The sequence below is a fragment of the Schistocerca nitens genome, chromosome 2 (assembly GCF_023898315.1).
Source record: "Schistocerca nitens isolate TAMUIC-IGC-003100 chromosome 2, iqSchNite1.1, whole genome shotgun sequence".
NCBI classification, from domain to species: domain Eukaryota; kingdom Metazoa; phylum Arthropoda; class Insecta; order Orthoptera; family Acrididae; genus Schistocerca; species Schistocerca nitens.
Window position 1 is genome coordinate 629453049 of NC_064615.1, and position 15076 is coordinate 629468124.

Consider the following 15076-nt stretch of genomic DNA (forward strand, 5'->3'; position numbering starts at 1 on the left):
GGGCAACTAATTGTCGCTATTTATGATACCTGTAGAAATGTCACATTACTGGTATCTCACACACGTACTTAGAAATCTCGAGGGCGTCTGCCGACTTCGGGCGCCACCAGGGGTAGTGCACTGCAGCCTTAGCGTGTGTAAGTGCCGGGAATCTTAGGGCCCATCCGTACCTTGCAGCCACTTACAGCTCACGCTAATGGAACTTAAATCGTATGGCAAAGGGTTAATAACTGGCAAGCCTGCCAACAACTGCATCTCTCTACTATTCGGTGAGCTGCTACCTTTACACTTAAATTAACTAGTTAGTGCATAAAGTTTTTTCTCATATTTTAAATACTTGTAAGAGAGAATTTAAAGGGCAGTAAATTCGCAAAAATTATACACAATGGTTGAAAAATTTTAATGCTGTAACTTACGAGTACATTTTCATATTTACAAACGCATTATTACTTAAAATGTTTCAGTGTTAATTTCATGTATACTAAAATAAACCTTATAATTAAACAAATTTTTACCATAAACTCATTTCAGTTCGATGACAGTTTGTATCTTCGATGAAATTGCCCCCTCTGGAACAAACAGTGTTTTCTTCTTGTTAGTAGCAACTTTCGTGTTGTCCTCCAAGTACTTTATATTTCATTGAATTTAATATGACCAAAATTAACTTTTCCTTCAAATTTTATTATAAATTAACTTCAGGTAATTTTCAGCATGTAGCTTTCTTTCTTCAGGTAGTTTTCCTTTTTGCAGTGATTGATTGTAGATCACATTTAAACTATTCACAAGTATGAATTATAGGTCATAAATTACTTCATGCTAATAATACTATGCAAGGCTTTAATCCTTGAACAATCTCAGGATGTCAATACATGTGACCCACAACAGACTTCAGTTTCTGGAGATATGTTTTCAGTCTTGTCTGCCAGTAAGAAAATTTACTGAACAACAAATCAGTGTATGATGGCAGCAGTATTCTTACTTTCTTTCCCAGCAGCTTAAAATTGCTATCTTGAAGAATTCATTGTGAATTGTATCTTGATTTATTTGCAGACAGACATCAATTTTCCAGTCTTTTACAGTCCTGGTATCTCTGATAAGGAAGACTGATTCCTCACTACCATCATAATTATAAATAATTTATCCATCCTGCTACAATTAGCCAAATGGATACAAAGCATAGACAAATTACAATCATAATTTGAAGTGTGATTCATGATCGGTATCAACCTACACACACACACACACACACACACACACACACACACACACACACATTCACATTCACATTTTGTAAATGTGTTTTTAACCACAACTTCTTATTACAAAGTCCTTGTTCACAATCAGTATTTTACATATACGACAATATTAAAATAATATATTGCCCTTTTCCAAAAATTCCGTTTCTTTCTCTCACACACTGACACAAGCAAATAAATTTCATTGGTCCAGTTTCAGCCTGTTCTTTTAAAGGGACACAAAAACCATCAATAAATCTGAGCAGCGTATGTCAACATTGTATAGGAGAGTATTCAAATTATGAAACAAAGGCCAGCCTGACAGGTACAGTTAAGTGTTCTCTATTACGGCATTCATATTAAAAATTAACACTCCCTACTGTCACTGTTAGCCTTACATGGAAATAAGCTGCAAGTACACAGTTTTCAAACAGTCAACATACACACAGTAAGACTGCAAAAAATAGTATTGTAAAAAAAAAAAAACAATTGAAGTGTGATAACATACGGATGTTTGTATAAAAACTCTGCTTCCTGTTACTTCCTAATACAGGAAGTTACCATCAGATGTGCCCACAGTTCCAGAGAATATAATTATGATGCACCAGGCTCAAGTTCTGCTGCGGCTGCTTCAGGTTCTTCATCATTATAAATATTTTCAGCCATCTGCCACACCTACAGAAACCAGAATTAGTTACAATCAATTTATTATTAAGAATGCAATCAAAACTTTAGACAATAGATGAACTATATATATATACCTGCATAATGTTATCCTCAGAAACTGAGCAAATTACCCATGGCTCATTTGGGTTCCAAGAGAAATCTGATATCTTGGCAGTGTGTCCACCATGAATGAACTGACAAGAGAAAAAAAAAAAAGAATGAATGACAGATTAAGACCAAACTATTTCTAAATAAACGTGATAAAGAGTTAAAGAACAATGTGTACTAAATGCACAAATAGGAAGTCCTTACTCCACACAACAGGGCTGACTTAAGTAACCTGCTTCAGACGTATAGTATTTGTTATGACAATTCTGCAATTAATGCAATATTATATCCAAATTTAGACACACAATGTGTCACCAAATATATGATAAGGTTTTCACAAGACATTCACAAAAGAACACACAATGAAACAGATATAGGAGGGTGACAAAAGCTGTTTAAAAAACCTAGCAATGAAAATTAATGGTAGATTATAACTGTGTGCCAGGCTGATTTTAACCTGGGACATCTGTCTTTTGTGGGCAAATACTTTACCCATTAAGCTGTCCAAGAGGGATTCACAACCCAACCTCAAGTTTTACTTCAAAGGTCCCAAGTTCGATTTTGGTATGGCACAGTTTTAATCAGCCCAGAAGGTTTGAATAAATGAGTGCACAAGCTGCTGTAGAGTGAACTTTCTTTCTGTAGACTAGTAACGTTGCTCCTGATATTTTGCTCATCATCTTCATACTGAATATTCTTATAGTTACCTTTTGTAAGATCATATTTTGAACACACTGATCTGTGAAACACCGTATGTCTACAAAATTAATTTCTTCAAACAGCTGTTTTGTTAACTTGAACTTTTGCGTAACTTGTGCACTCATTGGCACTATGCAATTTAGGGGTGGGGAGGGTTGGATATGATCTGGTACAAGGCCATGTAAGAGTAATACAAATTAGATGTGTCAGGATGACCAATATTGGCAACAACTGTCAGACAGTTCAGCTGCCACATCCAGAACTTGTGCGAAAAATGTACTGCTCACACATGTGTGTATAATTTTTGATAATTGCATACAAATAATTACCTTACACTCAATTCAAAAGTGAATTGATAATGGATTACTTTTTAATGCAAGTTAAGTCAAACACATATCTCAAACCAAAGATTGCATTAGGTAAACAGTTAACAATGAAAGGTGAAATTTTAACAATTCAAGCACAGAACATGCGTAAAAACTTATTCCGTGTAGCAATGGACCAGAATTACAATGAAGTACATCTTGCACCATATTCTGGCAGTAATATTGTGATAACCTGGCATGGAGAGAATACTGCCAGAGGAAACACTTGACAGATATACAGAAGGGTCACTGACATTCACACTCCAACACTGTTGCAACTTATTGTTCTTGGGTAAAAGGCACCCACGTCTGCAACAACAGAGCATTTTCACCAATTTACCACAAAGGCAGGTAAGAAGACACCACTCATTTAACAGTATTCGGAGAAACATGTATGCCTTTTTATTTCATACAATCCACGTAGAAAATAACCATTATAACACTTTTCCTTTTATACTGTCATTAGAGATGACAGAATGCAACTAACCAAAAGTTCTGGAGGTCCGTCTTCGGCGTCCTCGCCAGACTGTTCCTCTCCAATCTTACTTAAGTCCCAAACATGCAGCCTTCTATCTGTTCCACTTGAAGCCAGGATTGTCTCATTATGAGGAGACCACTGAACCTGTGACAATTTACTTCGTATTAGTCAATAGTTAAAGGGAACCACACACATTTTTTACTGATAAATGCACAACAAAGCAACAGCAAATGAGAACACAAACATTTCATGTAACAACAATGACTTACACCAACAAGTTGTGTGGGTAAAACATTGAAGTTATAATGGTAGTCATGATGAATTAAAAATATGAAGTAAGGCAAAGCAAACATGACTTTAGGAACCCCATTCTTTTAACTTAAAAGGTGAAAGAGAAAACAAATACACAAGAAAATGGTGATGGTACCAAATGGTGCTTTCCATTGTCAGTAACAACAACTTATTCTTAATTCATGTATGAAGGTACATAGCTAAATGCTTTACTGCATATGCAGTAAAACCCCAAATTTATGGAAATTTGGATTTTAAAAAACTTTTCTGCCTGCATCAGCGAATCTCTCCTAAGGAGTATGTTACTTTTCCCTATTTTAGTGAACTCCACTTCAAGAAAAGTGCACTTTTGAGTAATAAATGTGAAATTTTGCAAACTGTAATGCAGTTTTCACTTAACTCATAACATTTCCAACAGAGTTTCCATTTCTTTCCATTTCACATGACATACCGGTCACGCTTCTCAAATTTATTCCACGTGACTGCAGTCACATTATCTGATGTCCCTTTCACCAAGTTTACAAAGCGCGAAAAGTAGTTTTTTTGTTAACCGAATTGTTTAAAGTTAGCAATTAACTTCTATGGAGTTTGTGCAAATGTAGAAGGCTTACAGTTCAGCAAAAGCTAACGATCATCCTCAGCAGTGATGACAATATTAAAAGAGATGTTTCCAACATTGCAAAGAAATACAATCTAGCATCGTCGACATGCGCAGCATAGTCAAAACTAAGGGAGCATTCTTAAATGCCAAAGCTAACAATCTCTATGGATCTAAGAGAAACATTCGTATTCATAGGTCTACTTTTAATGATGTCAGAATTGGTTAGAAATAAAGCAGATGATTCACTGAAGGACGTGTCGAGTCACTGATAGGCAAACAAAAGCTATGGAGCGTGGCTGGTTATCGGAATGCATTTCCTTTTTCTAACTGCAGGAAAAAGATGCACACACCTTCTTTTAAAATACTTCACAGGCATGCGAAGTGGCAGCATTCTTATTAACAGAAACACGGCAGCAGAATTCTCATGAAATAGCATTGAAAATTTCAGTGCATCAAACACTGGTTAGATCATTAAAAGAATAATGTAGTTTCAAACTGACGCTATGGTCAGGGTAAGCGTAAACTATTAGGAATCATTACATTGCCACGACTGATACGGTGTTATAAGCCCAGAGACATTTTCAAAACTGATGAAACAGGCTTCTTTTAAAATTTACTTCATGCAAAATCTTATTCCACTAAGGGAGTGTGTGCCATGGAGATAAACGTAAAGGAAGTGTTAACTATTGTGTGTAGAGGTGGGAGTGATAAGCTGCCTCCACTAACAATACGGAAGTTTAAATTTCACAGGTTTTTTTTAGAAACTACTTCTGAGTACACCAGCAGTGCCTGAAGACGTCAGAAATCTTTTTAGGCTTTTGGATGCCAAGAAGTGTGGAGCAGAAAGGAAAATATTTTATTGACCTGCCCCCTGTACAAATATTTTGTTCATTCCTCCAAATTGCACAACTCATCTTCAGCCTCTGGAGCTGGGATAGCACATGGTTAAAGCCAAATAGAGTATAATCCTACTTTTATGTTCCTGTCAAATTTCCTATGTCCACAGTGTTAATTTGCATCTGATTTTGCATTAACATATTTATAACTTTACTGCACTTTACACTTTATGAAAAACAAAGTTTGTGGGGAAAAGAACTAAAGTAACTGACATTAAATTACGATGGCATGGCACTGGCCATAAGTGTTTACAAACGTTACTTGGTTAATTTTTTATCACTACTGAACCGGTAAAGAGGTAAAGTCTAAACAATTCGTGACTTCCTGCCACTACCAACTGCTACTCGGCTTGGTGGCTGATCCAAACTGTCTCTACTACACATGAACACCTGTGTAATTGTTATGATAGTCTTGACTTGCGTTATTAAAAAAAATGGTTCAAATGGCTCTGAGCACTATGCGACTTAACTTCTGAGGTCATCAGTCACCTAGAACTTAGAACTAATTAAACCTAACTAACCTAAGGACATCACACACATCCATGCCTGAGGCAGGATTCGAACCTGCAACCGTAGCGGTCGTTCGGCTCCAGACTGTAGCGCCTAGAACCGCACGGCCACTCCGGCCGGCTGCGTTATTCAAATCATATTTAATGTGTTTAGTTGTCTGGTCACTTGTAGTGGTTGAAACAATTGCTAGTTTTGCAGCAAGTGCTTTTGGTTTAAACACAGCACTAGTTATATACTTTTTCATGCTTAGCAAAACAAGTTCCAAAAATTTATTCTCATTGTCAAATACCATTATTTATGTAAGTATTTTTTGCGATGTTTCACAAAAAATGTGAGTGATAGTTTGTGTGTGTGTGTGTGTGTGTGTGTGTGTGTGTGTGTGTGTGTGTGGTTCTCTACATAATTGAGGAAGCACAATACCTGATAACCTCAAAAAGAATTACAGTGCAAGACATGTGGAACAACACATATGCAAACACCACACAAAATACTAATTTAAATATTTGCACTTGATTACAAGAATAAATTCTCAAAACATGTTATGCTAAGAATGAAAAAATACACAATTGATGCAGTATTTCGTTATTTATGTAATGAATGACAGTTGCAGGACTTCCAAGAACCATTAATTGTGATTATTATGACGGTGGTTTGAGAAGTTCTTGGAACTGAATAGAAAAAAGTACTTACATCACTGAAACTTATTTATCAAGGTAGTCTCCTTGCAGATTAATGCACTTGGTCCAACGATGTTCCAGTGCCTTGATCCCATCTCGAAAATCAGTTTTCTCCAGGCCTTTAAAATAGTTGCCAACTATGGCTATCAATTCTTTGTTTGAAGTGAATCTTCGTCCACCAAGAAAAAATTTCAGTTCTGGGAATAGACGGAAGTCTGACTGAGCCATATCAGGTGAATAAGGTGGGTTTGGCAACAATTCATACCTCAGTTCGTGTAATTTTACTATGGTGATGGCACATGTGTGCGGGTGCACATTGTCTTGATGGAAGATGACTTTCTTCATTGCTAAACCTGGCCTTTTTTTGCGTATGTTCTGTTGCAATTTGTCCGGGAGGTTAGCATAGTATTCCCCAGTAACTGTTTGCTCAGGGGTGAGATAAATCTACAAACAGAATCCTATTCACATCCCAGAACACTGGTACCATGAATTTCCTGCTGAAGAAATCGTCTTTGCTTCTTTGGTAGCAGAGAATCAGCAAGTTTCCACTGCTGTTATTTTGTCTCTGGGGTATAGTAGTGCAGCCAAGTTTCATCTGTGGTCACAAATCAGTGCAAAAAATCTTTTTCGTTTCTCCTAAAACGGGCCAAATGTTCTGATATGTCAATTCTCATGCGTTTTTGATCCAGCATCAAGAGTCACAGCCCCCTTCTTGCAGATAATTTTTTCATTTGTAATTCTTCAGTTAAAATGTGATGTATCCTTTCATATGACATCTGGCATGCACGAGCAATTTGATGCACTTTCAAACGGCTATCCTCCATGACTATTTTATGCACTTTTGCAATGATTTCTGGGGTATTGACATCTTGGCCGACCACTACGCAAATCATCTAAGCTCCCCAACCAAATTTAAATTCATTTGTCCACTAGGCAACAGCTGAATACGAAGGAGCAGAGTCCCCCAATGTATTCTGGAAATTGGCATGAATATCCTTTGCTTTTATACTTTTCTTTACGAAGGACTTCACTGCTTGAATCTCTTTCACCTTCGCAGATCACTAAGCAGGAACAACAGAGCCACATCACCACCACACGCCTCTTCCAAGAGCACTGGCGTGGCACGTGTTCACAATAAACAGTCCAATGAATATCATGTGCACAACTCGTTGTGCTAGTGCTGGCTGACCTCTCATGGTGTTTCCAAGAACTTTTCAAATCACCCTCATAAATTAAGTCAAATGTGTCTACTTCCCGGAGAATTATCACTTCCAGTTACATCGGCGATTTTTATTAGATACGAAACTTATTAGATACAAGTCCCAGACAAGTATTTTTATGCATATTATGCAGATATATCTTACAGAAAGTGCAAAAATGCAAATGGGAATTAGATGTAACTTAATGCTTAAAACATTATTTCCCACATTTTACACCACTTTTTTCTAATCCCTTGAAAAGTTTCATTGTACATAATAACAGTCATGGAGAAATCAATTTTATTTCTTGAGAGGAAGAAGATGAGATTCAGCATTCAACAGCCTAAGCATATGTTTCTTGTTCCCTGGAATTCTGTAACAACAGACAACAACGGCGGCAGCCACTGAACTAAGTTTTGCTGTAGCTGTCCAAGAGAATTCTTTTCCTTTTTTAATGTAGATGAATCAATTACAAGGATATGTTCCATGGAACGTGTGATACTATATATTTACTGAATTTAAATTTGCTCGCACAGGATATTTGTAATTTTGTAATTAAATATAGCATTTATATCACCCAAAAACATCCTTCAATTTACATTCTTCAATTACAATTCTTGACAACTCCTTACATGTTCTCTGACAAAGGTCCTCATTGAAGGAAAAAATTATTTGGATCCTCAAATTTGTTAAAAAGGGGCTTTACTGTAAGCCCAAACCCAGAGAATGCTGGAAAGTTGTATAACCTATTATGCTTTGCAAAGGTAGACAATTTTTTGGCCGTGCAGGCAATTTAACAGTTTTTGGAAGCATACTTTGTGCAATACTTAGCTTTCTCCGTTCAACAAGATGTAGACTAATCACAGGATGATGATATTTATAGAGTTCAATATTGTTCCACAGTCATCTGAGCAGTTGTGATTAACGGCATCTGAACTAAACAACCCAGTACACTGTTTCCAATGAAAGATATCGGAGATGCTGGCTGCTGTACTATATGGTAGTGTGACCGGATTCTTCTTCTTCTTCTTCTTCCTCCTCCTCCTCCTCCTCCTCCTCCTCAAGCCTCAGTATTTAAGGTTATTTGCAGCTGATGCAATTATTTAGACAAACAGCATGCCATAAAAATAATGAGTGCCAAGTAAATGGTGACTTGATATCATTTACTTAGATTATTGCAACAAATACTAAGAAAATTTAATGTATCCATGAAAAAAGGTTGCATACGAAAGAATTGTTCACGGATTTCTTTAGTTTGTCTAGCAAATGGTCTAGGTCCCTCACCATGCGAGATAAATGGGAAAGGGAGAAACAACAAGGCTGCCTACAGCTTTCAAGAAAACATTATCACACACATCAATGGAGATTAAATACTTTTAAACAAACCTGGAATATTTCATCCTTGTGAGATTCAAATGAATGAAGCTTAAGTTTGAGATTTCGGAGATCCCACAAAGCCACAGTCTGAAACAAAAGGTACACAATAATAAGGTTAACTTTAGAAAATGAAATGTCTTTAAAGATGTCATCTCAGAAACCAATAACAACTGTAAATATTCTAAATGGAACACTTCAAATCCTTGTTTACATACCACATTTTCCTACTGCAATGAAAAACTCACTATTTTATACTAAAATACAATCACTTACGATTCTTACAGATGAAACTTCAATAACTGCATATATAATTTTTAATGCACTTCTGGGTAGTACAACACAAAAATCAATTTTCTTATATTTTCCTAATTAGTTTTGTGTATATCTTTTAATCAAAAGCAGGATACAACAGTTGCTAACAATTACTATTCATGATGAAGAAAACTGAAAAAATCCTGGATGAGATGGGGAGGAGAAATGCACAGTTAATACACCGAAACAACACGGAGGCAATCCCTTCTTTTAACAACACGCTGCTATTAACAGAGGAGTAAGAACTTTAAGTAGTGGCGAGTCTTTCTGCAGTTTCTTCTATCTGAAGAAAAGCTTATGAAAGCTCTGCAAAAGGACATGTCATTTTGGTGACCACTTTATCCAGGTCACGATTCTTACTGATCTCCACATTTCCCTCCATGGAATACTTCTTTTAAAAAATCCAGTACAGAATTTACCACAGAACTCTGAATTTTGGATAATCTCAATGTACTTTTGATAGAATACTTGTCAATTATCAATTTTAAGTGTGACTTAAAAAATGTGCAACATAATAAACCCATTAACCCTTTCACTGATACATATGAGCTCTTTGCACTCCATGCTGAGGCTGTTTTTGTTACAGCTGTACTGCTCACCAAATACTGATGCCTGTGCTGAGAGATGGGGTTCCAGCTGATATGAAATAATTATTCTATTTTTCAAAAAACATCGGGAGAAAAAAGAATTTATTTTTGCCCGTCTTACAGTCAGATATGTGCACTCGATAAAGACCTGAATTTCTTTGTTATCTGTCATACTTACTGTGCTGCATCAAATTAAGAGGTGTAAATGCATTGCATGAACTGTGTATGGTTGATTTTAGCTTATACATTGCAGTGGATGAAGTGTCGACATGGCATCAAATTTGGTTTGAAATTGAGAGCAAAAGGATCTCACTTTGTTCTGGAGTTATTGGGTTTTATATCAATGACTGTAGTGCACAAAGTCTCCATTCACGTACTTGCACACTAATAATCATGTGGTCATTACAACTGTCATATCTCGTAAATGATTCAAGATATCGAAACAAGGTTTTCTGGAAATGATCGCGCACAATGAGGCACATAGGTTTTACGATAAATACTCAAAACTCCTTTATTCACCAAGATAAGGAAGTAATTCATCCACAGCAGTGAGGTCAGCAGCTCAAGATGCATTCAAACTTCCACAGCAGGGTAGAAAAATCCAAGTGGCGGGTGTATACACATCCACAACACCTGGGGAATGGCATAACAGGATGTGCTTGCTTGTGTGCACGAATGTGTGTTTTCTGTTCCAAAGACGGCTTTGGTCAAAAGCTAAATTGTACCTGTCCTTTCACTGGGCGTGTCTGCAACTCAACATGTCATCTTTATGGTGAGTAGCTACCTATACTTTCTTATATTGTAGATGTACAATACTCTCCCACAAAATTAAATACTGATTTTTGGAGACAGAATTGCCACATTTCATTACGTAGCCATCCAACCAACCTACACACTGTTCATGAAAGCAGTCTTCTCATTGTCACTGATTACATCCGTTTGCAAGTATAAGTACTTTTTTGTTAAACATCTGCAAAACTAGTTTTCAGACCATACAGAAAATCTCTGCATGATCTGTTTTTATGAAAAGTGAAAAGAAGCAAGATAAATGATATTTAGGACTACCTCACCAGCGACACATATTTTGATTATTGTTACCTTGCTGAAAGTCCAAGCATTAAGTCTGCACTATAACAATGAACATTTAACCCACCTAGTACCACTGGAGTCAACATGGCCCCATAAGCACATTAAAAAATCATATCTCCCTAGTTTGCAAAGATATTTTTCCTTCAAAATCTCTCTCAGTCAATTGTGCCAAACAATTTTTGTTCAGTTTTCTATTTACAACACTTTTTTCAGTGTGTACCACTAGGGTCAATAAGACTACAACCTAAAATTCTTTCTGTTTCTTGAATGCAGTATTTATGAAAATAAAATCATTACTGTTTCACTGAACAACTAATGTATGTTTTGACTGATGTTAGTTCATTAAAATACTGCCAACACAATCTGTGTAAAATACTTGGGGGTCTATATAACCCCAGTGGTACTCAATGAGATATTCTGGTGGTAGCTCGGTTAACAGAATACATGGAAGTACCCAAGCACAAACTTACCAAAAAATACCACCTGAAACATTGTCAGTTTTCTGTAATGACTGACAAAGGCCTAACTGGGCATCAATAGTCACTATTAAGAGTAGACTGGAAAGTTTAAGCCTCAAGTTTATCCAGTGCCGCAGAAACCAATGTAGTAATCTCCACACATATAAATTTAAAACACCTTGTTCACTTCTGTCTGCATATTTGGTCTAATCTGAGGAACCAATGTGGGAATTCTGATATGGTTTTACTAATAAGTACAATGATTTACAAGGAAAGTTTGCATATATAATTTACTAGGGAACCCAACAGTGCTTCGTAATTGGTAAGCAGGTATGGATATTTATTGTCCCGATGTCTGCCCTATCTAAAACTCCTGAGGCAGAGATACTTCAGTGCCTCAGGAAACTGTTTCTACCATATGAATTTTGGTATTTTATTCAAGAGGATATAGAAGACTCACATGATGCCACACAGTGCGTACACACTGACACAGAATGTGCAAGGTTTATATCTAAATAATAATATTTATTGCAGATTGTTACACCTCCTATAAATGCAATGTAAGCCAAGAGGTACATGAACTGACAACTGGACTTCAATTAACTTTCGTTCTTCAGTGCAGTAAATCAGTTTTGTAAATGGTGATCTGTTTTCAATCCAGTCACTTACACGCACAAATCAAAAAATTCCATTTCTGATGTAACTGACTTTATAATTCTATGATAACCCCATTCTGAAAGTTACATCATTGAACTTCACCCTATCGCATAATCCAGATCCAACAATACCTGCAAAAATTGTTGACTGACAGTAAGGGGAATTAAGCACAGGTATACATGAATACATTAACAAGTACCTTGTCAGCACTGCCCGTAGCCAATATAAATTCTGAATATGGATTGAAAGACAGACAGTTCACTTCTGCTGTGTGAGCATCCACTGTATGCGAAGGTTTGCTTGTGTTGTTGCACCTAGTATCCCAAATCATTAATTTTTGGTCATCAGCTACAGATCCAAAAAGTGACTCGTGGAGTAAATGCCAAGCCACATCCTATAAAAATGAGAAGTGTTCAGTATGTCTCAAACCCAGAAAATTACTAAAAGCATTACAAAAATATTTGCAGTATGTAATTTGCACTTACCTCTACTACAGCTGTGTGTCCAGTAAAAATTGTTTTGGCATCAATTATGCGGTTCTCTTTAGGAGTTGCATTTATATCCCACAGACATATTGTATGATCATCAGAAGCACTTAACAGATATCCATTGAGATTAGGATTCCATGACAGGCCATAACCTTCTTTCTGATGTCCACGAAGTCTAGCATTTTAGAAAATCAAATTATTTCCGCATCTGGAAGTATCATAATTTGAAGAAGTATCATAATTTGAAAAATTACCATACCTCAAATCTGGATGACATTCGCCACTTGGGTCAGGTTTGGAAGGATGTTTCGTGTAATCAAATACCAGAACATCACTTGATGGTGTTTTTGTTGCTATTACACATGGATTCTGGGGCATAAAACGAGCTCTGTTTACTTCTCCTTCATGGTTAATTTTTATTTCAATTTCTATTTTACCACTCACTGATCCAAAGCCTCCAAACTCTAAATAAATGACAAATATCATTAGGAAAAAAGTGACATTTTGAAGTTTTAGAAGTGTCTACCTCTGTCTACAACTGTTTAAATTACAGATTTAAGGTTCCAAAATTCAACAAATTACAAAACTTGCTGAAAAAAACAGTGTAGCATACAGTTCTAGTAACAGACACACAAATTTTATATATTATGTAAATTGAAGGAGGAGGGGGAGAAAGGAAAGGACACGGAAGGTATTATTTATATCAGCTGCACCAGGATTGTACGGCATAAGCAGAGACAAGTAAAAATGTGAGCTGGACCAGGACTCTAAACCAGGGACATGTCCGAAAGAACAAATTCATAAGATTTTATGTATTCCAGTAATAAGAAACTTTACCCTGGATTGAAAAAGCTATCTAATTACAGTTTTGAAAGATCAATGGCTATAAATTACACCAATTACAGACTATGGCGAACCAAACAAAAATATAGACTGGCAGAATTACAGAAATTAATGCAACAAACAGAAGAACTGTGGAAGAAGTAAAAGTAAACTGATGGATAATGTTTCCAAGATGGTTTGCCATGTAGACTACCAAATACACTCCTGGAAATGGAAAAAAGAACACATTGACGCCGGTGTGTCAGACCCACCATACTTGCTCCGGACACTGCGAGAAGGCTGTACAAGCAATGATCACACGCACGGCACAGCGGACACACCAGGAACCGCGGTGTTGGCCGTCAAATGGCGCTAGCTGCGCAGCATTTGTGCACCGCCGCCGTCAGTGTCAGCCAGTTTGCCGTGGCATACGGAGCTCCATCGCAGTCTTTAACACTGGTAGCATGCCGCGACAGCGTGGACGTGAACCGTATGTGCAGTTGACGGACTTTGAGCGAGGGCGTATAGTGGGCATGCGGGAGGCCGGGTGGACGTACCGCCGAATTGCTCAACACGTGGGGCGTGAGGTCTCCACAGTACATCGATGTTGTCGCCAGTGGTCGGCGGAAGGTGCACGTGCCCGTCAACCTGGGACCGGACCGCAGCGACGCACGGATGAACGCCAAGACGGTAGGATCCTACGCAGTGCCATAGGGGACCGCACCGCCACTTCCCAGCAAATTAGGGACACTGTTGCTCCTGGGGTATCGGCGAGGACCATTCGCAACCGTCTCCATGAAGCTGGGCTACGGTCCCGCACACCGTTAGGCCGTCTTCCGCTCACGCCCCAACATCGTGCAGCCCGCCTCCAGTGGTGTCGCGACAGGCGTGAATGGAGGGACGAATGGAGACGTGTCGTCTTCAGCGATGAGAGTCGCTTCTGCCTTGGTGCCAATGATGGTTGTATGCGTGTTTGGCGCCGTGCAGGTGAGCGCCACAATCAGGACTGCATACGACCGAGGCACACAGGGCCAACACCCGGCATCATGGTGTGGGGAGCGATCTCCTACACTGGCCGTACACCACTGGTGATCGTCGAGGGGACACTGAATAGTGCACGGTACATCCAAACCGTCATCGAACCCATCATTCTACCATTCCTAGACCGGCAAGGGAACTTGCTGTTCCAACAGGACAATGCATGTCCGCATGTATCCCGTGCCACCCAACGTGCTCTAGAAGGTGTAAGTCAACTACCCTGGCCAGCAAGATCTCCGGATCTGTCCCCCATTGAGCATGTTTGGGACTGGATGAAGCGTCGTCTCACGCGGTCTGCACGTCCAGCACGAACGCTGGTCCAACTGAGGCGCCAGGTGGAAATGGCATGGCAAGCCGTTCCACAGGACTACATCCAGCATCTCTACGATCGTCTCCATGGGAGAATAGCAGCCTGCATTGCTGCGAAAGGTGGATATACACTGTACTAATGCCGACATTGTGCATGCTCTGTTGCCTGTGTCTATGTGCCTGTGGTTCTGTCAGTGTGATCATGTGATGTATC

General features: G+C 38.3%; 1 protein-coding gene across 1 annotated transcript in view; it reads right to left on the bottom strand.

The window, feature by feature from the left end:
• Nucleotides 1–376: 376 nt before the first annotated feature.
• The window catches only part of LOC126236732 (chromatin assembly factor 1 p55 subunit), a 46997-nt gene continuing 32297 nt past the window's right edge, over nucleotides 377–15076 (bottom strand). The window contains exons 4-10 of the mRNA XM_049946261.1: nucleotides 12953–13157; nucleotides 12691–12868; nucleotides 12405–12599; nucleotides 9112–9189; nucleotides 3561–3695; nucleotides 1997–2095; nucleotides 377–1910 (exon numbers count right to left, since the gene is read on the bottom strand). Coding sequence (XP_049802218.1) covers nucleotides 1830–1910; nucleotides 1997–2095; nucleotides 3561–3695; nucleotides 9112–9189; nucleotides 12405–12599; nucleotides 12691–12868; nucleotides 12953–13157 — 971 coding nt within the window. The 3' untranslated portion in view covers nucleotides 377–1829. The remainder of the gene's footprint in view (nucleotides 1911–1996; nucleotides 2096–3560; nucleotides 3696–9111; nucleotides 9190–12404; nucleotides 12600–12690; nucleotides 12869–12952; nucleotides 13158–15076) is intronic.